This window comes from Delphinus delphis, chromosome 10 (assembly GCF_949987515.2).
Source record: "Delphinus delphis chromosome 10, mDelDel1.2, whole genome shotgun sequence".
In the NCBI taxonomy this organism is placed as follows: domain Eukaryota; kingdom Metazoa; phylum Chordata; class Mammalia; order Artiodactyla; family Delphinidae; genus Delphinus; species Delphinus delphis.
In genome coordinates, this window is record NC_082692.2 from 23,172,010 (window position 1) to 23,195,110 (window position 23,101).

At 48.0% G+C, this 23,101-nt stretch overlaps 2 protein-coding genes across 4 annotated transcripts; one reads left to right on the top strand and one right to left on the bottom strand.

The window, feature by feature from the left end:
• Positions 1-1,625: 1,625 nt before the first annotated feature.
• Positions 1,626-3,636, bottom strand: ATP6V1G2 (ATPase H+ transporting V1 subunit G2). The gene is made up of 3 exons (XM_060023308.1): positions 3,503-3,636; positions 3,124-3,224; positions 1,626-2,610 (listed from the first exon to the last, which is right to left on the bottom strand). The coding sequence occupies exons 1-3, from the start codon at positions 3,582-3,584 to the stop codon at positions 2,437-2,439; spliced, it is 357 nt and encodes a 118-aa protein (XP_059879291.1). The 5' UTR covers positions 3,585-3,636; the 3' UTR covers positions 1,626-2,436.
• NFKBIL1 (NFKB inhibitor like 1) lies at positions 3,486-13,326 on the top strand. 3 transcript variants are annotated; one of them, XM_060023307.1, is made up of 4 exons: positions 3,486-3,624; positions 5,108-5,384; positions 12,165-12,386; positions 12,566-13,326. In XM_060023307.1, exons 2-4 carry the CDS (start codon positions 5,120-5,122, stop codon positions 13,150-13,152), a joined length of 1,074 nt encoding a protein of 357 aa, XP_059879290.1. In that variant the 5' UTR covers positions 3,486-3,624; positions 5,108-5,119; the 3' UTR covers positions 13,153-13,326. The 3 variants fall into 3 exon arrangements, with proteins under 3 accessions (XP_059879290.1, XP_059879289.1, XP_059879288.1); XM_060023306.1 differs by lacking the exon at positions 3,486-3,624 and adding an exon at positions 3,740-3,988; XM_060023305.1 differs by lacking the exon at positions 3,486-3,624 and adding an exon at positions 4,574-4,706.
• The last annotated feature ends 9,775 nt before the right edge of the window (positions 13,327-23,101 follow it).

Consider the following 23,101-nt stretch of genomic DNA (forward strand, 5'->3'; position numbering starts at 1 on the left):
CGCTCCAGGGTTGCCTTTAGAAAATGCCTGTGTGGAAAAAAAAAATTTTTTTAAGCCACTTCTAACTCCTCCGCTACTACCAGTAACAAAAGGCATAAAGGAAACTAGCATCCTCCCCATTGTTATCTTTTTTCTCTTGTCCTGCTCTTTTCCACGCCTCTCTCTTCATTTACGTTCTTGCCGCACAGGCCTTCTCTCTGGGCACCCCTCCGTGGGTGCAGGAGGACCCAAGGTGGCGGGATTTCGAGTTCCCACGGGGTCCTTGGTCCGGTAGTCAAGGTGACCTGGGGACGTTGGCGCTGGAGCTAGGGAACGACCGGCCCCAGGTGTGGGAAGTGAGTCGTGCTCACGAGTCCTATCCTAGCCCTACCCTTTCACCAGGCCTGGAGCCGGTGGACGGCATTTGCCTAATGTTGGCCGAGGTAGCTGATGCCTTAAGAGCCCTGAGGTTCGTGGGCGTGGGCTGGAATCAGGAAGGGGTTCTGAATCCACTGAGTGGGGTACAGGGTCTAGATTCTGCCCCAAATGTTAACGATAAACGCTAGGGCTTGAGAGTTAAATAACTTTTTATAAGTGTTGTTAATTCTACCGGAATGTGCTTAGCCCTGCCCCCAATAGACCCTTGGTTCAGCCTGGATTTTTTTTTCTGAATGAAACATTTGATATATCTCGCCCCGCTTTTGTATGCTACAGAAGTCAGATGTGACTTAACAAAACTGACAACAGACGTTTGGCCCTTTACCTGTTATCACAACCATTTAACACCAAGGTGTACCATTATTCCCATGCTATATCAAGCAAACAGATTCAAAGAAATAAAGCAACATGTCCAAAGTAATACAGCTAGTAAGGTGACCAGTAAGAGCCAGGATGTAAACACCTCTCTATTCTCTAGTGTATCCTGACTCCCTGCTTAAAGAGTCTGGTTAATAAATACACACTATAGATTACCTCACTGGTTCAAGTGCTTGGTGAAGTAGGCTCGTTTTCTGTGGCCAAAAGAAATAACAGTGATCCAAGGATGATGTTACAGAAGCGCAGTTTTTCAAACCCACAATATCAATCTTTTTCAACAGTATTTATCAACTGCCTGTCCTGTGCCAAATGCTATCCTGAGATCTGGGGACACAGCAGTGAACAGCCCTGTCCTCACAGAGTTCACATAACAGGGGAGACAACACATAAACATGTCAAGTATCGATAGGTGCTATGAAGGAAAATAAAGCAAGGTAAGGGGCAGAGTGCTTGTTCCTACACCCCAGCTGTTCTCTACAGTTACCATCTATAGTCCTCAGGTTCACAAAGGAGGAGCCACGTGTTTCTCACTTTAGAGAAAAAATAATGTACCATTTGCTTTTGTTTCTCAAAGCTCCAACACCTTTTGGGTGTTTGGGGAATACATAAACAAGGAACAAGAGTGACTGAAAATGAGAAATGATGAAGCAAAAGGAGGCTGATTCCACCCAGCAATTGATTTGCCCATAATTATTTTATTGACACTTTTTTATTGTTACAAAGGGAAAGTAAGGTGTTGAGGATGTAGAAAGGAAGGCCATGCACATGAGGGGACACAGCATCACTTTAGATCTCAGGAAGCAGTAATAAGCATCTGATGGGTCTTTGGGGAAACAGGAAAAGGGGGAAATCCAATAAAGAGAAAGACCAACTTAAGAGAGACAAAAAGAGAGGCTAAGAAATGCAAACATCTTCCTGGAACCACAGAAGAGAGGCTAAATGAGGCCATCATTTAATCTATCTTTTCAGGGATAATAAGGTCTCTGGGGAAAGAGAGGTGGGAAGAACCAATTTTTTAGAGAATTTCTAGGGTCACAGAATGAATGTGACCCTAGAAATTACAAAGCCACAGACAGAAGTGAGAAAACAGCTATGTTTAAGTTTTGGTAGGTGGGCAGAGACTAGTAATAATATCACAGGTTTGCCATTTATTGAATCACAGCTACTACATGCTGGAAACCATGCTAAACTCTTTATAGAATGATTCCTAACCAATGCAACACCCCTGCAAGGTAGGCATTATTATTATTATTCCAACCTTGCAAAGGACACTGGGGTTACAGTTTAAGTAGCTTGTTCTTGTTGCCCAGCCAGCAAGGGGCAGGGTCAGAAGAGGGACCCGAGCCTGCCAGGCTCTGAAGTCAGAGTGTTTTCACATCCCTACTTCTCCATGCTACAAATTTCACAGAGGGGCTGGGTGAGGGTGACTTGGCAAATTCCAAGCTCCCAGTGAAAGAACAATAAGGAGATTCAGGTCTGAGCAGGATATTTATAAATTTCACAGGAGAATTATTGGATCCTGCTTTCTAGAATTTCTAGGGAATGCAAGGGAGAGAAAGGATTATGGTGGGAGTTGATTTTGACTTGGGGATTTCTTTGTAGGAGGGAACTGGCAGGAGGAGTCAGGCCCTAGGGTGGGTCCTAGGCAGCAGTCCGGTAGTTGGGGTGGACCTGGGGCCTGACGTCACAGACCATGCCAAGAAGCTGGGCCAGGACACGTTCGCGGCTTCTCTGCTGGGAGCTCTGCATGCCCTGCACCTGGCGCCTTGTAGCCTGCTCCACCTCAGCTGACAGATTCCCTTGGGAGCCCATGGCCTGGGGGGTGGGAGAAAGGGTGGAAAAGAGAAACGAGAAAGCAGAAACAGAGAAAGAAGCATCCACGCATGTGGAGGGAAGGGTCCTGGAGCAAGACCAGAAAGAAAGGCCCTCTCCAAAACCACTCCCATCCGTGGAAATATCTAGACACTGAAGAGACCAACATAATGCCCTCTCCCCTAAGACCTGACATGCAGCATCACCCTACAACAGACCGTACCATCCCCACCACCTCACCACCCATGCCCATAAAACTCGGCCCTCCACCCCAAATATCATCATACTCTACAGAGACTGTGGCAATCCCCCCCACTTCCACAAGCCGTAGAAGTCCTTCAAAACTCCTAGACGCTCTTACATATCACAAAGCTTGACCAATATCATGGTCTTCATCAGGTCCCCTTCAGCCCTTTACTACCTTATTTTCTTGTGGAATCACCCTGTACACACCTCACCAGATATACCGACCAACTTGCACCCTGGGGTCCCATCCCAGCCTCCCCCACGACTCACTGCCTGCTGCTTGCTCTGGAATTCCTGCTCTCTCTCTCTGCGGTATTGCTCCACTTCCATCTGTGCCTCCTCCTTTGCCTGCTTCAGACGCCGGGCCTTCCCTGGAGGCAGGAGAAAGGACTGAAAGTGGGGGTAGACCCCACACACACAAAACGTGAGAGCAGGGGTCAGTCCCTCCCAAAAAGTTAGTGCCTTCTCTCAGCCAGCCAAGAACTAGATTCTGACACCCACCCACCCATTTCTTCCCTCCTAATAAGCGCCCCCAGCCTCCCTCCCCCCGCCCCACCAGCCTTGGGTTATCCTAAGGACTCAAATGTTTGCTGTCCTTCCACCCCCAATTTTCTCTCCAGATTCCTAAGGGAGAAATGAGGAGACTCACTCTTTCTGGCATCTGCCACCTTCTCAGCCGCCCGCTTCTCGGCTTGCAGGAGCTGCTGGATACCCTGGGACTGACTGGCCATTTCTGTCGTTACGACCGATGCCGTTTCGGAAGCTACCAAGGTACCAGATGGCTCCCCCTTTCCCCCTCCCCCCACACCGCCTCCTCCTCCTCCAGCTGTTTGCTGCAGCCTTCCACTACCCCTGGGTCTTAGTGCTCCCCTTTTCGCTCAGCCTCCTGCACCGGGTGTCTCCCCCAAACTGATCCTCCCATTGATGGCTGGTCCTCCTCTCCCACCTCTCACTCTGGCAGTACCCAGAAGAACCGCCTGGGGGCAGCAAAGACCAGGTCCAAAGCTGCCTGCTAACTTCACAGCAGGTGCAGGGCTTTCCCAGTCGGAAGGTCTAGGAATGGGGGCAGGGGCCGAGAAGAGAGGAGTATTTGAGAGAGAAGGAGGCATAGAGGGATTGAGAATGGGGTGAGGAGGTAAGGAAATTATCATGCGTGGTGTGTTGGGAATAGAGTGTGCTGGGCTTCTCTGAATTCTTCCAACTTCTTTTCCTTTTTCTCCCTCCCATTTCCATCTCCTTTTTCTACACCTTTCCCAATTCCAAATTTCTCCATTCACTTCACGTGCTTTGTCCTGCGGTTGTTTTCCTTGTCTTTTGCTTCCTGTGTTTTTCTCTTTTATGATCTGTCCCTTTCTTGATCTCACTGTGGTTTTGATTTTTCATTTTCATTGTGATTTTTATCCTGTCTTTATCTCCCCTGTTTTCTCTCTCTTCTCATTTTTTCGCCTATCACTGAACCATCTCCTCTCTCCTCCCAGTAGGGGGAAGCGGGCCCTTGCTCTTCCTTTTCCTCGCCTGTCGTCCAGTCTTCCGGTTTCAGACGGACCCTTTATCTTAAGTTCCCTAGTTTCCCCCCGGAGGCTAAGGCCAAGGAAACACCTCCCGTCCCCTCGGGGAGGAACGGCATCCGGTAACGCGCCTCAGTTCATTTCCGTCCTTTACCTGCGTCTCGGCTTGCGCCATTTCCGTCAGTCTAGAGTGTCTCCGCCCTTCCCGCCTCCCTTCCTCGAAGCGTCTTAAACACAGGCTTCGGGCCTACTGCTCCGGGGGTACTTAGGGGGCGGGGGGCAGGTCTGATGAGTAACCCCTCCCCCCAAGTCCCAGAGGGAGAAGCCTCTACATCTGTCTGTCGGGTACATTATATTCAATTTCTAGATCATTATTTGAAATTGTGACTTTTTAAAATTCAGGTTTCTATTGATAAAAATTTCCCCCATCACTCTCTATTTGTCTTTATTATATAACAAAGTCCTTTATTAAAAATTTACCTGGACTAATGAGCCTTTAAGTAATCATTTATCCTTTTCTCAAATTTCACATTAAAAAAAAAATGTGACCCCAGCTCCCCTCAAAATTGTTTTCAAACCTATCACCTGGAAAAGGGATGAGGGTTAGGACTGGTCTCATCTCTTGCTGAAAATGTAAGAAGAAATGGGGAACCAAAGGGAGAAACAGAGGGAATATCAGAGATGGAGGGGGAGGGACCATCCAAGGCTGGGGTCCTGACTGCTGCCTGTTTATCCTTCTTCCTCAGCCCAAGAGTTCCATGGCCTCCACTTCCCGACGCCAACGCCGAGAGCGTCGCTTCCGTCGTTATTTGTCTGCAGGACGGCTGGTCCGGGCCCAAGCCCTCCTCCAGCGACACCCAGGCCTTGATGTAGATGCTGGGCAGCCTCCACCACTGCACCGGGCCTGCGCCCGCCACGATGCCCCTGCCCTGTGCCTGCTTCTTCGGCTTGGGGCTGACCCTGCCCACCAGGACCGCCACGGGGACACAGCGCTGCACGCTGCTGCCCGGCAGGGCCCTGATGGTGAGTCTGCTTCACGGGGAACAAGGTCATGAGCAACTGGTGGGGTGTGAGATGAAGGCCAATGGTTGAAAAATAAGCTAGTTATTTGGTCATGGGACTTAGGGAAATAGTTGATTGACCAAGTTGGCTTGTGGCTGTCATTTGTACCTTTACATTACTGAGCTACCATTGTCTGAAGAGCCCAGCATTCCCCAAACAGCAACTAGTATTTAAATTACACATCTCTCTAGATTAGTAGCTACTTTGTCTCTTGACTGGTTGTTTGCGTGTAGTGTGAAAAGCAGGATAGAGGGTACTCTCTGCAGTTACATTGCCTGGGTTCAAATCCCAGCTCCACACTTAATAGCTGTGTATTCTTGGCAAGTTTCTAAACTGGCCTGATGCTTCATTTGCCCATCTGCAAAATTATATTTCATTTCATTTTATTTTATTTCTTTTTGTGGTACGCGGGCCTCTCACCATTGTGGCCTCTCCCGTTGCGGAGCACAGGCTCCGGACGCGCAGGCTCAGTGGCCATGGCTCACGGACCCAGCCGCTCCGCGGCATGTGGGATCTTCCCAGACCAGGGCACGAACCCATGTCCCCTGCATCGGCAGGCAGACTCTCAACCACTGCGCCACCAGGGAAGCCCCCATCTGCAAAATTAAATAACAGCAACCATTGCTGTGTGCCAGACACTTCTCACAAAGCAACTCATTTAATCCTCACAGCTACCCTATGAAGGTATAAGTACTAACATCATCCCCCATTTCTCAGATGAGGAAACAGCACAGAGAAGTTTAAGTACTTTGCCAAAGTCACACAGCTATTAAGAGCAAGGGTTGTATCCTAGGCAGCCTAACTAGACTGCCTATGCTCTAACCTGTGTGATCCTTTGTAGAATCATACAGTAATAATGCCTGTGTTCAAAGCACCCATGCTGTGACATATGTTTTGAGAATCAGCTGACACAGTACATAATTAGAGCACTTGGCACATGATAAACACTCTAGATACTGGCCATTGTTCCTGTGGTTATCAACAGACCCATACTCTTTCACCCACAGTTCTGAAACTCAGAAACACTCTGAGAACCAAACATTTTTCATCAGTCTGCCACCAAACTCATTTGGTAACAAAACCTAACATAAACTAAAGCTAGGCTATTTATGATGTTTTTATCCTACTGATGTCAGTATTCATATGTTTCACTGCAGAAACATTCACGTGTTTGGTTACTGGGGCTACCCAGTCTCTCCCGGGCTACATAATATACAGTGTACAGTTGTCCCTTGGTATCCGAGAGGGATTGGTTCAAGGATCCCCCTCCCAAGAGACCAAAATCCACAGATGCTCAAGTCCGTTTTATAAGATGACGTGGTATTTGCGTATAGCCTACAAACCATCTTCCTGTATACTCTAAGTCATCTCTAGATTACTTAAAATACCTAATACAATGTAAATGCTATGTAAATAGTTGCAGGCAAGCAGCAAATTTAAGTTTTGCTTTTTGGAACTTTCTGGAACTTTTTTTTCCTGAATGTTTTAGGTCTATGGTTGGTTGATTCTGCGGATGCGGAACCTGAGGATATGGAGGGCCAACTATATGTATACTTTCAGATCAACTCTATCAAATCCCCAAAATATCTGCATTCTGGAAAGCCTTTGATATTGAGGGTTTCAGATGGGGACTTGTTGATACATTAGTGGCAGCAGAGGCAGCTCTGCAGAGGTACAGCCCTCCTAGGAAAATAACAGGTGAAACCCCTTTCCCCTTTTAGAGATTTTCCTTCTATAGTAAGAACATTAGATGAAAACCTTTAGGTTGGGATGAACAACCTGAACTCAGTTTGATTGCTCTTATCATCCCCCAGCTCCCCACGAATATACAGGAACCTCACCCACATCCCCGAAACCTCCCCCATATAGTCAAAAATCCCCTTTTCTTTAATTCCCCTAACATAAGTGAGATAGGCTGCCCTGTTCAGATTTTTTTTTTTTTAAACTGAGAACAAAGAGAGGAGGTTTACAAAGCGCAGGCACCTAACTCGACAGTGGACATTGTACATGGCAACAGAGCAGAGTGCCCTGAGGCCAACTTCAGACCCCGTCCAAGCTCCAGCTCTGCCACTTACAGGCTGTGTGACAGGGACATGCAGCTTAGCCTCTATGAACCTAATTTGCTTCTCTAAAATGGAGGTTGTGGCGAGTAAGTGAGGCAAGCATTTGGCAGTTTTGGTCCTCACTGGATGATAAGTATTGTTATTTTTATTCTTGTATTATTCAATTAAGGCTTTTTAAGTAACAGAAATGTCTCTTACAGTATGGTAAGTGCTTCCTTCATTGTACTGAATTCTAAGAAGCATGTGAGAATGACATTATGGTTCCATTTACAGATGAGGAAAGCAGGGCCTAGAAGGTTCAGGACCTTGCTGAAATCTCACCTACACTGAGGTCACTCCCAAGCCCTCTCAGGCCTTCCTTCCTCCTGGTCCCCTGCCAGCCCTACCACCAGGTGGCCTTCTAACTCCTTGGTAGAAAGGCCTGTCTCTAGAGACCACTCTGCCTTAAAATGCAGATATTTCCTTTGAACAGATGAAATGACCCAGAGTCTCCTGGGGGAGGGTAGGTTCCCTTCAGTTTCCATGTTCAAGGGATGTGCCAGTTCACGCTGAATTGGCTGGGCTGGGTTGTCACACCTAGTGAGATGCCAGTGAATGGCCACTACCTTTGAGGCTTTTGGTAACACCTCATGGGGAGGTGGTCTTAGCTGTCAGAGACCCCTGTATAAACACACCTTAGTCCAACAATAGCCATTCTCTATATACAGCAAGAATGAGTGAACATTGAGAAACGGGGTCGTTTTCTCACAGTCTTTGCAAAAAGAATAAGTCCAAAGCCAGCTTGTGTGTTTGTTTTCTTTTTTTTTTTAATGTAACATTCACTGCACCTGTGCCAGCACAGTATTAGACATTTCCTATCCTTTACCCACTTTGATCTGCTCAGTAGAAGTAGGCTGTGGCCCTGCTTTGCAGATGACTGAGCTGTCCGGTTTATGTTCTCTTTGCTTTCCAACCTTACATCCCACAGCGAGCCCACAAACCCGAGACTCCTGCTTCGTGACTCTGTCTTCAGTGACCCCAAGCATGTTTTCAACAAACATGCTTGTTCTTTTATCTGCCTCTTGCCTGTCGCCTTCCTGTCCGCCCTACTAAGTTTTCCACCTTGCTAGATTATTCTCCCTTCACAGCCCAGTGTAAGTCCCCACCTCCTCCTGGAAGCCCTTTCCAACCACCCCGCCCACTGTTACCTTTTCTTCCTGTGTCTCAGTCGTCACTTAATATAAACTTCTGCTCTGGCATTTTAAAAAAGTGTTTTGTACCAATTAGTATGAACATCTCATTAATGTAGAAATCATGTCTCATTATGGGGAGGAGAAGAACAGTGCTTCCATCACTAAGAAGAAGTGCATTTTTACTCCACAAAGCTTTTTTTTTCACATTTATTTTTCCCAATATAAAAGTGCAACATGTTAATTAAAGAACATAAGGGAAAAGTTGATCTATACTGCTAAATTGGTGGTAAAGTTGGTGTTTCAAATCACTGGAGGGGGTGGTGGTGAACTATTTAATAAACGATACTGGACCATTTGTCTTCTCTGGAGAAAAATAGTCTTACCTTACACCTGATTTAAAAGTAAATTACAGCAGATTAAACACCTATATGTGACAGGAAATGCATGGGAGGGTTTTCCCTGGGGGGAATAAAACTTGGAAGACAGTATCAAAGAAAACTTCAGCTTTATCTATGATTTTTTTTTAAAGGATGTTGCAAAATGAAAATATATTAACATACCTTGTGGTAGGAATAGGGTTGCTTATCATACTATACTTTGTACTTTTTTCTTTTTTTTATATTTCTAGAAATATAGTAGGAAAACACACAAGGGCATAATCTTGGAGTGGAGAAAAACCTTCCTAAGAATGAAATAAAGTCAAAAACTGTAAAATGAAAATATTGATACAGATTTAACTACAGTACAATTTTGAAAAGACAGATGGGAAAAAATATCTACAATATATGTGACACAGACACAAAGGGTTGGTATCTATACTATATAAAGAGCTCTCATATCTACACATATAATTTCCAGGGGAAAGTAGACAAAGAATATGAATATGAAATTTTTCATTAATAAAGTCATTTTTTTAATCCATCAGATGGGCAAAATTTAAAGGGTTAGGGATATTCAGCTTTGGTAAAGGACAGCACAGGCACTCATATATTCTTTTTTTTTTTAACTTTGATAATTACCTAGTTCATTTCAAGAGTAATTGAATAATATTCTTTGTCGCATATAGAAAAGGATTCCTGAAAGTGATAAAGCTGTAACCTCATCAGGCGCTCGTATATTCTTGATGACACAAACTTTTTGAAAGCAGTTTGGCAAAATTGCACATGTCGTTTGACTCAGAAATTCCACTTCTGAGAATCTACCCCACAGAAGTACTGTAAGGAGTCCACAAAGACACATCCATAAGACTGATCATTTTTGGAAGCAAAGTCTTTCTGTTGGGGGTGTGAAGATTTGTTTCATGCACACAGTGGAACACTACACAGTCATAAAAAAGAATGAGGTAGACTATGTATACGCCTGTGGAAAATATATAAATGAGGTGTTAAAATGAAAAAAGCAAGTTGCCAAACAATATATAGTAGTATGGTCGCATAACTGAAAAGAAATTGTGCGTTATGTGTTTATATAAACCAAGAGAAGACTAGAAGGGACCACAGCAAACTGTTAACAGTGATTAACTTTATTCTTTAGTCTTTAAAAAGAAAAGAAAATTTCACATTAATTATGTCCCTTTCACATTAAAATATCAGCTAAGGTTGAAGGAAAGCCACCCATAGTCTACCACCCAGAGACTAGAATGTTTACGTATTTCCATCCAGTCTACCTTTTTCAAGCATGGGGTTTGGTCTCTTTTTCACAGAGCTGTGATTGGATCCTATGTACAGTTTTGCAGCCAGCTTTTTCCACACACAAACATAATTTTTAGTGGCTATTTAATATTCTGTACCAGATTTTACTCATGATGTTTTATAGTTGGAGGCCTTACCCCTTAAAACCTGTGAATTTAAAAACCTTCCACCCTCACACCTGCTGTGAGCCCTGGTGGGATATAAGCCGTTGAAAGACAAGACCAGGTACTTGCTGGGAGGGACAAGTTGGGAGGGCTTGTGACAGGTCACGTCAGTACTAAAGAGAAGCACCCCCACCCCTCCTTTTGATGTGGTTTGGGTTGGGTGACGCTCAGGTGTGCCAGGAGATGGGTGGGGGCAGTGGACCTTGGCCAGCCAAGGCTGGACCCTTCTATCTTCTGCTTTCCTGGCAGTGACAGGACAACCCTTCCTCTCTCTCATCCTTTTGCCAGGTAGCCAGTATGTTCTAGCACCACTGAATAAAGATCTAAAGACTGCCGGCCCACTTCTTCCTGCCGTAGGGAGAGAAACTAGGTCCACAGGAAGGGAGGGTGCCTCACTCATCTTCCTCTGTCCTGAGAGTGCAGAGGTGGTTGGCGACCATGGCAGGTGGCAGGCTGGCCAGGCGTAGGGTGCCGGGTGGGCAGTGAGGAGAGCAGCGTGGCACTCAGCTGATGCGTTGAGGTCAGGGCTCAGGAAGAGGGGAGCTCAGGAATGTCAGTCCCTCTCCTATTTTCCCCCAGCCTCCTGTCAGCCAGGCCCTGAGTGGAACCCTCTATCTCAGCCCCGTTCCCCTGCCCTAGGTCAGCAGTCATTTGGAAAGAGTTTGCTCTGCTGCTGGGAACATTTCTATGGCTCAAATTCATTACTGGGCTGGACTCTCTACCTCTCCGTCCCCCTCCCAGCATCCCCTGGCTAAGGCTGGCTGAGAGAAATGCCCCTGAAAATATTTATCTTATGCAGCTTATTGAAAAGTGATATAAAGAAAAGTATTAAGTATTTGTATATTTAGAATGGTACAAATCAGGGTGTGCAGGTATTTTCCCAGTCTGGAGAACATAGTTTTGGGTGAGAAACACAATGAGAGGCATAAAGTGACAATATTTTCAAGCCAAAAATGGAATATATAGTCAAAGTGTTTTGACATTACCCTAGGTGGCTGGAGGCAGACCAGAAAATGTCATTGACATAGTAGAGCTCCCAGGACACTAAATTAGTTTGTGAAGACGCAGGTCGGTATATTTTAAACTACCACACTTACCACGCATGTGGTTAAGTATCAGTAAATATTTGTCAGTGATGGTGATTTCCTAGCACCCAGAAAGCATCTATGTGGGCAACCCTTCCATTGCTCTAAGACCAAGAGAGTGGGCTTCCCTGGTGGCGCAGTGGTTGAGAATCTGCCTGCCAATGCAGGGGACACGGGTTCGAGCCCTGGTCTGGGAAGATCCCACATGCCGTGGAGCAACTGGGCCTGTGAGCCACAGCTACTGAGCCTGCGCGTCTGGAGCCTGTGCTCTGCAACAAGAGAGGCCGCGATAGTGAGAGGCCTGTGCACCGCAATGAAGAGTGGCCCCCGCTTGCCACAACTAGAGAAAGCCCTCGCATAGAAATGAAGACCCAACCCAGCCAAAATTAAATAAATAAATAAATAAATAAATAAATAAATAAGCCAAGCATTTGAAGCCCTTTAAAAAAAAATAAAAATAAAAAAATAAGACCAAGAGAGTAAGTAACCTGTAGGATTCAAGATGGCGGCCCTACCAAGGAGTGAGAGTTCCAGCTAACTTTTGCTCACTGCTCTCCCACAAACAGCCTACACGGATTTCTTCCTGCCACTGCTGAGTCGCTGTCCCTCTGCCATGGGAATAAAGAATAAGGATGGGGAGACCCCAGGGCAAATTCTGGGCTGGGGACCCCCCTGGGATTCTGCCGAGGAGGAGGAAGAAGATGAGGCCTCTAAGGAGCGGGAATGGAGCCAGAAGCTGCAGGGAGAGCTGGAGGACGAGTGGCAGGAGGTCATCGGGAGGTTTGAAGGTAAGAATCCATTTCCATCCACAGCCGCCCTTCTTCCTCACTGGCTGCTTTTCCTACACCCACTCCACGAATGCTCCCACTGGCTTCCTATGGTCCCTTCTTCTGTGCTGCCCCACCTCTCTTGCCTGTCACCTTCTCATGGCCTCCCTGCGACCACCACCTCCCACCCTCCCAAACAGATGATGCTTCCCTTGAGACCCAGGAACCCGAGTCCTTCTCAGCCTGGTCAGATCGCATGGCCCGGGAACATGCCCAGAAGCGCCAGCAGCAGCGCGAGGCAGAGGGAGCCTGCCGACCCCCACGGGCTGAGGGCTCGGGTCAGAGCTGGCGGCAGCAGCAGGAGGAGCAGCGGCTCTTCCAAGAGCGAGCCCGGGCCAAGGAGGAAGAACTGCGTGAGAGCCGAGCCAGGAGGGCACCGGAGGCTCCCGGGGATCGAGTGCTGGAGCCAGCCAGGGCCGGGCCCAGGGCAGAGCACCCCAGAGGAGCGGGGAGGGGCAGACTCTGGCGCTTCGGTGATGTGCCCTGGCCCTGCCCTGGCGGAGGAGACCCAGAAGCCATGGCTGCAGCCCTGGTGGCCAGGGGCCCTCCCTTGGAGGAGCAGGGGGCCCTGAGGAGGTATTTGAGGGTCCAGCAGGTCCGCTGGCACCCCGACCGCTTCCTGCAACGATTCCGAAGCCAGATTGAGACCTGGGAGCTGGGCCGAGTGATGGGAGCTGTGACAGCCCTTTCTCAGGCCCTGAATCGCCATGCGGAGGCCCTCAAGTGACCCCAGGGAAAGAGCAAGAAACTGCAGGAAGTGCAGGGAAGTAAGAAGGGTAAGGTCAGGAGACCGGTGCTGAACGGCAGAGGATGTGGGGCGGGAGCAGAACTTGTAATGAGCAGGGGTGGGGGGATGCGGGCCACCACCACTGCTCCTTGACTCTACCATTTCCTAATAAGACCTGGTTCCACATCTCACTCCCGGTGTCTCCTCTGCCTTTGTCCATCACTGTGGTTTTCATCACCCATAACATCTCCTTTCTCACTCCACCTGCCCAAACCCACAGCTCCTGCACACCTGCACCATGCACGCACACCCTAACTCGTGCCCTCAGCTGGAGACTAGGAGCCCCCTGCTTGCCTGCCCACCCGCCCACCAGGGCGGCCCTAAGAAGGCCCAGCTTGCCCTCCAGTCTCTCCACTCCCTATACTGGGCTCCTCTCCACTCTTCAGTCAGCGGTTGGAGAAATAGATGTGAACAGACGCGAAAAGGGGAACAAAACCAGTTTCCCTCCCCTCCCCAGCCAGAACCACATCCTCCTCCCCACTTAACACCCCCTTCCCCCAACACAGGGCTTTCCCTCTGCTGAGTCACTGAATGATGTGAATTGGGGGCAGCTGGAGCTGGGGGACCATAAGGAGGCTGTGGGAGGTTGGGGGATAGAAGCAGAAAGGATGGAGGAAGAGCCTATGGGGCAGTGGAATTTCGGTTGCTAAAATTAGGAGCAGGGGAAGGAGGCGGAAAGGGCCAAATTATGTAACCTGGGTTGTCTGTTCTTGGGCAACCAGGGATCCACCCCTGAGGCCATCCCTCGCCTCTAGCTTCTCAGTCCCGTCTCTCGTCCTCTAGGGCCCCGATTCTCTGCTCCCTCCATCGAGCTTCTGCCCCCATCCCAAACCTGGGCTTCATCTCTGGGCAGCCCAGTCTTGGCCTTCCAGATAAACATCCCCTTTTCCTGAGGTTGAGGAAAGGGCCTGGAGGGTAGAGGGAGAGGGTCCAGGATTCGCAGGGCGTGGGGTGGAGGACACCCTCCCTTCCACTCTTCATACTCAGTCCCCACTTCAGCTCCCGGGAACTGGGGTAGGGAGTTTGCAGACAGCACCAGACCCCACGTCACCAGCAGGACACAGCAGGAACTCAGCAAAGAGAAAGGGCAGGACTAAGGAGAGTACAGGCATGCGCTGGCACGTGCACAGTCTGCATGTTGTCTGCATCAGAGAATCATGAATCAGAACTTATTTTTCAGGTTTGGAATGGAATGCCGGTCTACACAGGAGAATCCCAGGAGTGGAAGTGGAGGGCAAGAGGTGACAGGGAGGGGAAGCTTCTGGAAGCATGGAAACATGGGGCGGGTGTGAGACCCTTGAAGAAGACAGAGAGCCAAAAGGCCCCAGGTCTCCGAGGGACCAGGCGGATGTTCAGGGGGCAGGAGGAGGAAGGGCTGGTGAGAAAGATCCTGTGAGAGGAAGCTGCTGTGATTCAGAGAAGAGACTGCGAGCTGTGAGCAACCCAGGCGTCCGGTTCCTCTCACAGGCCAGAGATTTCGGAAGTGGCATGCAAAGAGCTCAGGTTGGGAGTGGAGGCGGGGTTGGGGTTAGGACCCCTAAGCTGGGGGTTGAGAGGTAAGCAACAGAAAACTTTGGTGTCCAAATTTGTTCCTTCATCCAGCAGACTTTTGTCTGGTTTTTGAGCACATCATTTGCCCTTCTGCCAAGAGTCACATAAAACTAAAGCAAAACAAGCCCTGATACCTGGCCCCCCAGACCTCCCTCTTCTCAACGTCTCTCCCTGGTGTCTGGCCCCCAGCCCTGTTGGGGGTTCCCCTGAGATGAGGGCTGTTCACTTTCTCTGACCACACGGTTTCCGCTTCTGTGTCTCTAATTTCCTAGGCTGATAAAAATACTGAACCCTAGAGGCCCTGGCTTCCTCTGACCCCCTGGGGCCAGGCGGCAGGCATCCTGTCCTCCATGGTGGGGGTGGGGAGGAGGAACCAGGGATCCCCAAGGGGTGACTCAGTGCCTACCATGAAACACTGGGGAGGTAGGAGTGTGCATATCTCGCTCTCTAGACCTGGAAAGAGGAATCACTTCTCAGAGGAGGACGCGTTGGGGTTCAGTTAGAGAAATGGGATTGGGAATGAGACCGGTGAGATTGAAGAGGGTCAGTTGGGGGATCGGGTTGGGGCAGGTTTGGATTAAGTTAGGAGAAGGGTCTGGGAGGGACTCTCTTCAGTGCAGTTCAGCTGAGCATCAAATAGCCCAAAGATAAATGCAAACTCTGTTTCAAGTTTGCCATCCGATAGGGGAGGCAGGCCCATACCTAATCAACTGATTCAAGGCATGCTGAGTAAAAACGAGTAAGGTACAGTGGATGTGCAAAAAGGGGAAGGGGAGGTGGATTCCGGCTGAAAGCACCCGGGGGTCTCTGAGGGAGGAGAAGGCATTTGACGAACGGGTAGGATTTCTGTGGGAGGGGGAGTGGAAGGGCCCCAGAGAGGAGTGAAACAGCTTGAGCAGAGGCCAGGAGTCAGAAAACAGGAAAGACAAGTGTCCTGAGGTAGAGGAAGCACAGGTGTGAGGGAGCATGTGCTGAAGAAAGGACACAGAATGTCCAGGTGAGGGATTTGGACCTTATCTGTGGGCAGTGGCACTGCGACAGCTGTGAAGAAGAGGGAGTACAGGGCAGTGCTGCAGGTGTACAGACAAGGAATAAAAGTAACTGCCATTCGGGGGGCCGCGTACTATGTGTTAACCATGTCAAGCCCTTTTCCTAATGTCAGAATCCTGCCAGCAACTGTCCTCCATTATACAGATGAGGAAACTGAGGCTCACAAGTGTACCATAGCTTGCTTAAGGTCACACAGCTCAAAAGTAGTGGAATTAGCATCAAACGCATTTTACTCCAAAACTTGTGTACTTTCTACTTAGGTCCCAATAACTCCAAGTGGCGTTAAAGGAAGGAACAGATTTTATAAACTGACAGGGATAAGTCGTTAGGTCATGCCAACTGATTGGATGGTGGGAGTGAGGGAAGAGGAGTCTTAGATGACTCCCAGTTTTGAGCCAAGGGCATAGGAAAGGCGATGATACCCTAAACCAAGGAGGTGTGTGGCTAAGGGGAAAATGAGTTAATTTCAGACATACAGTCAAATTTTTATTAAGCACCTGAAAGAAGCAGGGTGCTCTGCTAGGCAATGGATATAAATGATATAAAGTCATTGCCCTCATAGGGCTTGCAGTCTAACGAAACAACATACAGACAAGGACCAACTACACGTGATGACAGGAGGTGCACCTGCTTAGAGTAATAAAGTACTCAAGAAAGTCCTGCGGAGTTTGAGGTGTTAGCATGACACTCAGGTGGAGATTTCCAGTGAGCAGGTCTGGAGCCCGACAGAAAAGTTGGGGCTGCTGGAGGCATAGGTTTGGGCATCATTGCTTTTCCAGTAGAGGTGGAGCCTCTGAGTGGACAGGATCCCCAAAAGAGGGTGACCAGAAGAGGCTTGAGGATGATCAAAGGAAGAGGAACCAATAAAGGAGAGAGGTTGGGGGAGCAGTCAGAGAAGTAGGGCAAGGGAGAGGTATGCCAAGCAGAGACTGGGCGGCCACATCTGGTGCTTCAAAGAAGTCTAGTAGGTGAGAGTTCAAAAGATCCTTTGGGTTCAGGAGCTAGATGATTACAGATTTTGAGAAAACAGTTTCCACTTACCAGAGGCACAGAAATCGCTTTACGTAGGTTAAGGAATGAGTGGGAGGTGAGGAAAAGGAGGTGGTGAGTACAAAGGCATAGAATGGTGAATACTGAAGGTAACAGTATCATCTCTAGCTCAACCCACGAATTTTACAGTGAGGAAAATTTTACCAGTTCCCAAAAAAGTGGTTAGTTAGGGGGCTAGTCTCTTTTGAGACATCACACAGAAAAGGAGGGTGAGAGGTGGATGGACATTTAAGGGAGAAAGTCCAGGGAAGGCTTTTTATTTTCAAGAAATAAAGTTGAGTATGTAAAATGAAGGCGAATGAAAAGAGAAAGATACTGAAGACAAAAGAAAGGCGGGAAAGAGTATGGTAAACATGGGCAAGTGGGAGAGAGTACAAAGAATCAGCCTTGGACGGGAGAAAGAGTCCTCTGAATCAAGAAGAAAGGAAAAAGGAAACAAAGTGAAGGGAAAAGAAAGCAGTAAAGAGATCCACCTTGGATGGCCTTAAGTTCAATAAAAAGATGATAGCATCACCAACTGGGAGTAAAGAGGGGAGGAGGCGTGGAGGTTTAGAACATCACCTGCAGGAGAAGAAGAAGGGAATCAACAAAGATTAGGGATCACTGAGGGCTTTCTGAGGTTAGATGGTCAGGATTAGTCGTAGGCCTCTTATGAGGGCATGACTCTCCTGCAATGCTTGGCAGCCTAGGAAAAAGACCCAAGAATGAGACCATTGAGTTTACCCAAATCAAGTTTTTCAAGATTTTCTTGATAGAATATCAGGAAGGGAATGAGAGATGAAGAAAAACTTATCTAGATATACAAGTTGTTAAGCACATGGTAGAGATGTTGGTGGAGAAGATTGTGCTGTGAAGACCAGAAGAACGTGGAAAATGCAAAAGGCATGGACTTCGAGAGAGGAGGAGGTTATCAATGATGCAGAGGGGAGAGAGGAGAACAGTGGCCTCTCTTCTGCCCCCCCCTGCTCCTAGTGATGGGTGTGGAAGAAACAGCAGCCTTCACCAAAGACAGAAGGAACTTTATTAGGGAAAAGCCAGGTTTCAAAGTACCAGAGGAACTTGCTTTCAAAAGTGAAATAGAGGATTTGAGGAGTTCCATAGAATACTGTGAAATGGATTGGTAGAAACATCCTTTGTTGGGTAGGGAATCGGATCCAGGGAGGTTAAATCCCAGTGAGAGTTCAGAAGGAAACTAAGTCTGGAGGATTTTGCTTCCGGAAGCAAGAGGCTGCTGCTTCTGGAATTTAGGATGGGAGCTACACTGCATTTATCCTGAGGGAAAACAAACACTTTGAAGGCATCTTAGGGGGATGCGTAAGGTAAGGTATCTCTTCCAATTCCATGGCTTTCTTCGTGCCAACAGTTCCCATTGTTGACTCTCTAGTTCTCACATTGCCTCTGAAATCTAGACTCATATATACGACTGCCAAGTGACATTTCTGGGCAAGGCTTGAATATTATCCAAGACTTGGATGTCTGTCCAATAGGTTTAAACTTAAATCCAAAATTGAACTTCTGGTTCTCCCATCCCATCAGAATCCTGCTTCTCTCCCAGTCTCCCCGTCTTCTACCCCACCACCATCCATCCAATCCATCATCTGGTCCTGTCAATTCTACCCATGAAATATATCCCAATATATCCCAAATTTGTCTACTTCTCTCCATCTTCATGGTGGCCACCATCTTCTCCCCAGGATTACTGCAGTTGCCTCCTAACTGGCGTCTCTGCTTGCAATGTTACCCACTACAGTCTAGCCTAAACACAGGAGCCACAATGATCTTTTAAAAATGTAAATCCGGGCTTCCCTGGTGGCGCAGTGGTTGAGAGTCCGCCTGCCGATGCAGGGGACACGGGTTCGTGCCCCGGTCCGGGAAGATCCCACATGCCGCGGAGCGGCTGCGCCTGTGAGCCATGGCCGCTGAGCCTGCGCGTCTGGAGCCTGTTGTTCCGCAATGGGAGAGGCCACAACAGTGAGAGGCCCACGTACGCAAAAAAAAAAAAAAAAAAAAAAAAAAAATGTAAATCCAATCACCTCTACCTCAGACCTCCCTCCCTCCTCCCCCCACACCCACGCAACATGTGCACACCCTGACACCCTCCAGAGCTTCCCATGGTTGAGTAAAATTCAGGTGCTTTACTCGTCCTTGCAGGTCCCTGCATGATCGGGCCCCTGCCCCTGCTCCCTGACCTCATCTCCCACCTCTCTCCCACCCTCTCTGCTCCAGCCACACTGGCCTCCTTTCTGTTCCTCAACACCCCCAGCTCATTTCCACCTTCCGGCCTTCGCAGTAGCTGTTCCCTTTACGTGGAATGATTCTCCCCCAGACCTTCACTTGGCCACTCTTGTCATTTGGGTCTCAGCTTAAAATGCCATTTACTCAGAAAGGACTTTCCTGACCACTGTGTCTAAAGTAGTTCCCTGCCACTCTTACCACATGGCCCTGTCTTATTTCCTCATAGCCCTACTAACTGCCTTCTTCTTCAGTGTGTTTCTTTTCTGCCTTGCCTCACTAGAGTGGAAGCTCCACAAGTGCAGGTACCTTGTCTGTCTATCCCTACTGCCTGGAACAGTGCCCAGCACATAGTAAGCTCCCAATAAAGACTTGTTAAATGGAGGCATGGATGAATAATGGGGAAAAGCAGGATAAAGCTCAACTTTAGGTTTGTGGTTCAAGTTGAACTTACATTTAGAGTCAGGTTTAACTATAGGGTTAAGAATGGGGATGAGTTAGTTCCAAGATTAGCTCTAGAAACAGGGCTGGGTTAGTTTAGAGGATAAGTTTATTTGGGGGTTCATTTATTGAGATGTTTAGATTTGAGGTTAGGGTTGAGTTTGAGTTGTGATTTGGGTTGAGGTTAAATATGGGTTAGGATCAAAGTTGATATGTAATCCCACTTCAGGTTTTGAGGCTAGGTTCAAGTTTGAGACTATTGTCATTTCAGCCTTATCTGGAGGGCTCAGAGATTTCACTAGTTTCTCCACAGACACCACTGTAGAAACTGTATATCCCTCGGTTTGGAGCACAAGACTCCAGTCATCACCCCTCCCACTCAGGGAAAGCCCCAAACCAACTGCTGGCCTCCTCAAGAAAGAAACTGAATTTCACACAACCTCCAAAACTGAGATTGAAACCAAGATTGGCCCATCTCAAGGAGCATCCTTCAGCACATCGCAAATGCCTGTGGCACGGAGCTTCGACCCAATTCTCACCCTTCATTCCTCTCTGTCTCTCATGTCCCCCCATCACTTGTCCTCACCTTCCCCTTTTTTTTCTTCAATGCCCCAGTCTCTCTCTGACCGAAGTTTCTCCGTTTCTCTCTATTTCTCACCGTTAATTGCAGCACCATTTTACATTTTAATATAGCCGAGTTCTCCTAGTCCATGGGCTCCTACCATTGGAGAGGCAGAAAGAGACAGCAGGAAGAAAAAGGGACTCCAGAGAATGAGGGACACAGAGGAAAGGAAAGGAGCAGGGACCAAGAGGTAGGCCAACAGTGACACAAGACACAGTGAGGTTAAAAGAAACAAGATGAAGCCAAGATAGAGACCAAGGTATTTAAAAGAGGCATCTGTGGCTACCCTTCTTCCGCCATCACGTCTGGTCAGCCACCAAGACCTGTAGATTTTGCCTAGAAACTCTCTCCTCCTCTTCGTTCTCCTGCTACTGCCTCGATTTAAATGCAGGCTCTTGGGCTTCCCTGGTGGCGCAGTGGTTAAGAGTCCGCCTGCCGATGCAGGGGACACGTGTTCATGCCCCGGTCCAGCGCGGAGCGGCTGGGCCCGTGAGCCATGGCCGCTGAGCCTGCGCGTCTGGAGCCTGTGCTCCACAACGGGAGAGGCCACAACAGTGAGAGGCCCGCGTACAGCAAAAAAAAAAAAAAAAAAGTTAAATGCAGGCTCTTGTCACCTCCTTGCTGAGTTGTTGCAAACCCCCCTAACTGTTCTCCACACTTCTGGTTTCCCCTGCAGACCCCAACTCCCATTTCTCAATTCATTCTTCATGTAGCATCCAGACTCATGTTTTAAATATACCAATCTGGGTGGGTCCCTCTCTCACTCAAAACTTTTGGTAGCTCCCCATCACAATTACAATGAAATCCAAACCTCTTTTCTTGGTTTTAAACCCCTCAGGATGTGGTCTCAGCTTACCTCCCAAGCCTCATCTCTGTTCCTTTTATGTGTACTCACTTGCACAGGTTAGTGCACTTCATACTCTCTTTTACCTCCAGTCTTTGCACCTTCTATTCCCTCTATCAGGAATGCCCTTCACCATCTTTGCCTTGATACTAATGCCTGAATCACCTCTCCCCCAGGCCAAGTCTGATGGCTTTACTGTGGGCTGCCATAAGCCCACTGTCACGGAACCCACACTAGTCTTTGAGCTCCCAGAGGTCAGGACGCTCAGTAAATGTTTGTGAAATAGAGAGGAAGCTAAAGAGATGGAATGAAGGAATTCCCTGGTGGTCCAGTGGTTAGGACACCGCACTTTCATTGCCGTGGCCCGGGTTCAATCCCTGGTCAGGAAACTAAGATCCTGCAAGCCACGAGGCACAGCCAAGAAAACCCAAAGAGATGGAATGAAAAGAAGTAATAGGTTAGACTAGGAAGGCATGAAAGGCAAAGTTGCAGGGCCTCAAGTAGCAGGGAGGAAAACAGAACTAGCTGATGCACACCCTGAATATCACTTACGTGCCACAGGACACCAAGACACCTCAGGAACTTTCTGCCCAGTGCAACAGAGGGAGGGCTTTAGTTTCCATCACCACCATCCTCAGCCCCAGCCCCTCCGAAAACCTCCAAATGAAAGCATAACAAGCTAGTAAGAGGAATAATAATATTTGAGGGGCCAATTGTTATTTTCTCAATCTCATGAAATGTGACTAAAATCATCTTTAGAAACCTTGCTTTTTTTTTTTAACCTGCAACCTGCAAGCTAAGTGAAAACTCCCTCATGTTCAAGAACATTCATATCAACATTTTTCATACTAGCCAAAAACTAGAAACGAACCAAATGCCCATTAACAGAAAAATAGATAAGTAAATTAGAGTATATTCACACAACATCACATCACAATGAAATAAAAATCACTGATACACACAACAATATACATGAATCTCACAAACATAACGTCGAGAGAAAGAAGCCAAACACAGATGAGTAGAGTCTGTGTGATTTCATGTGTATGAGGCTCAGAAGCTGGAAGAACTAATCTATAGTTGTAGAGGTCAGAAAGTGGTTGGTTATCTTTGGAAGGTATGAACTGGGAGGGGGCACAAGAGAACCCTCTGGGGACCTAAAACTATGTTGAACTGGATGGTGGCTACATGGCTATAAACAGATGGAAAAGTTCATCAGGCTATCCCCTTAGGAGAAGTGCACCTCACTGTACCTGAGTTCTGCATCAATAGAAGGGGGAAATCCTTAATGATTTTACAACAGTGTATTGGCTTTACAAGTGCAGCTGCAAGACAAGTCCCTTTGCTGTCCCCACTCCGCCCTAGGTCACCACCCTTAAGCTCCACCTGTGTGGAATTCTGAAGCATCCCCTGTAGAGAACTTTAGCAATTGCCACATTCCTTGATCCTGGAATGTGTTTGTTTGGGGTTATATAAATCTGATCTGTGGAGCCCACCTGAGGTTGGGATGAGGTGGAGGGCATCCTTCAGCAGTGAGACAAGACCTCATCATATGTGAGTTCATGGCTCATCGTGAGCTGAATCTTCCAAACCAGAACACTTTTGAGAGTAAAAGGGGGTCCATGAATATTTCTACCAGGACAACAGGCATAACCCAGGATGTACCAGGCAGGAGGGAATATAATGGAACTTTTGATATGAAACCTTCCAGGCAAACTGGAAAATACACACACTGGGACAAGTGTGACTTGAGTCTCTGGGACAAGGACAGGGGTGCAAGAGGAGGAAATGTGCACAGAGAGAAGCCTGTAACCAGCCAAGGGTGCAGAGGTGTTATACATAATTGCTCTTCAGGGAACCGGGCCTCCAGCCCACGCCCCAGCTGCTCCCCTTCTCCTCGTCCTCTGAATTTACTGTCCCTTCTCTGGAACTCCTAAGCCTGACCCCCGCTCCCTGGCCCTCCCAGCCCACGGTTCCCCTGACCCCACTCCCTTTCCCAGAACTCAGTCGTCTGAGCCCCCAGCCTGCGGTTCTCTCCTAGGCCTCAGCCTTTCCTGCCTTCGACTGAAACAGCAGCATCTTCTAAGCCCTGGGGGCTT

Excerpts from the sequence above, each read along its gene's own strand:
- ATP6V1G2 (XM_060023308.1), bottom strand. The coding sequence starts at position 3,584 with ATGGCCAGTCAGTCCCAGGGTATCCAGCAGCTCCTGCAAGCCGAGAAG. Across the intron at positions 3,225-3,502 it reads GGTGGCAGATGCCAGAAAGA|GGAAGGCCCGGCGTCTGAAG; the intron begins GTGAGTCTCCTC and ends TCCTGCCTCCAG. Across the intron at positions 2,611-3,123 it reads TCCAGAGCAAGCAGCAGGCA|GCCATGGGCTCCCAAGGGAA; the intron begins GTGAGTCGTGGG and ends CCCACCCCCCAG.
- NFKBIL1 (XM_060023305.1), top strand. The coding sequence starts at position 4,650 with ATGAGTAACCCCTCCCCCCAAGTCCCAGAGGGAGAAGCCTCTACATCT. Across the intron at positions 4,707-5,107 it reads CCTCTACATCTGTCTGTCGG|CCCAAGAGTTCCATGGCCTC; the intron begins GTACATTATATT and ends CTTCTTCCTCAG. Across the intron at positions 5,385-12,164 it reads TGCCCGGCAGGGCCCTGATG|CCTACACGGATTTCTTCCTG; the intron begins GTGAGTCTGCTT and ends TCCCACAAACAG.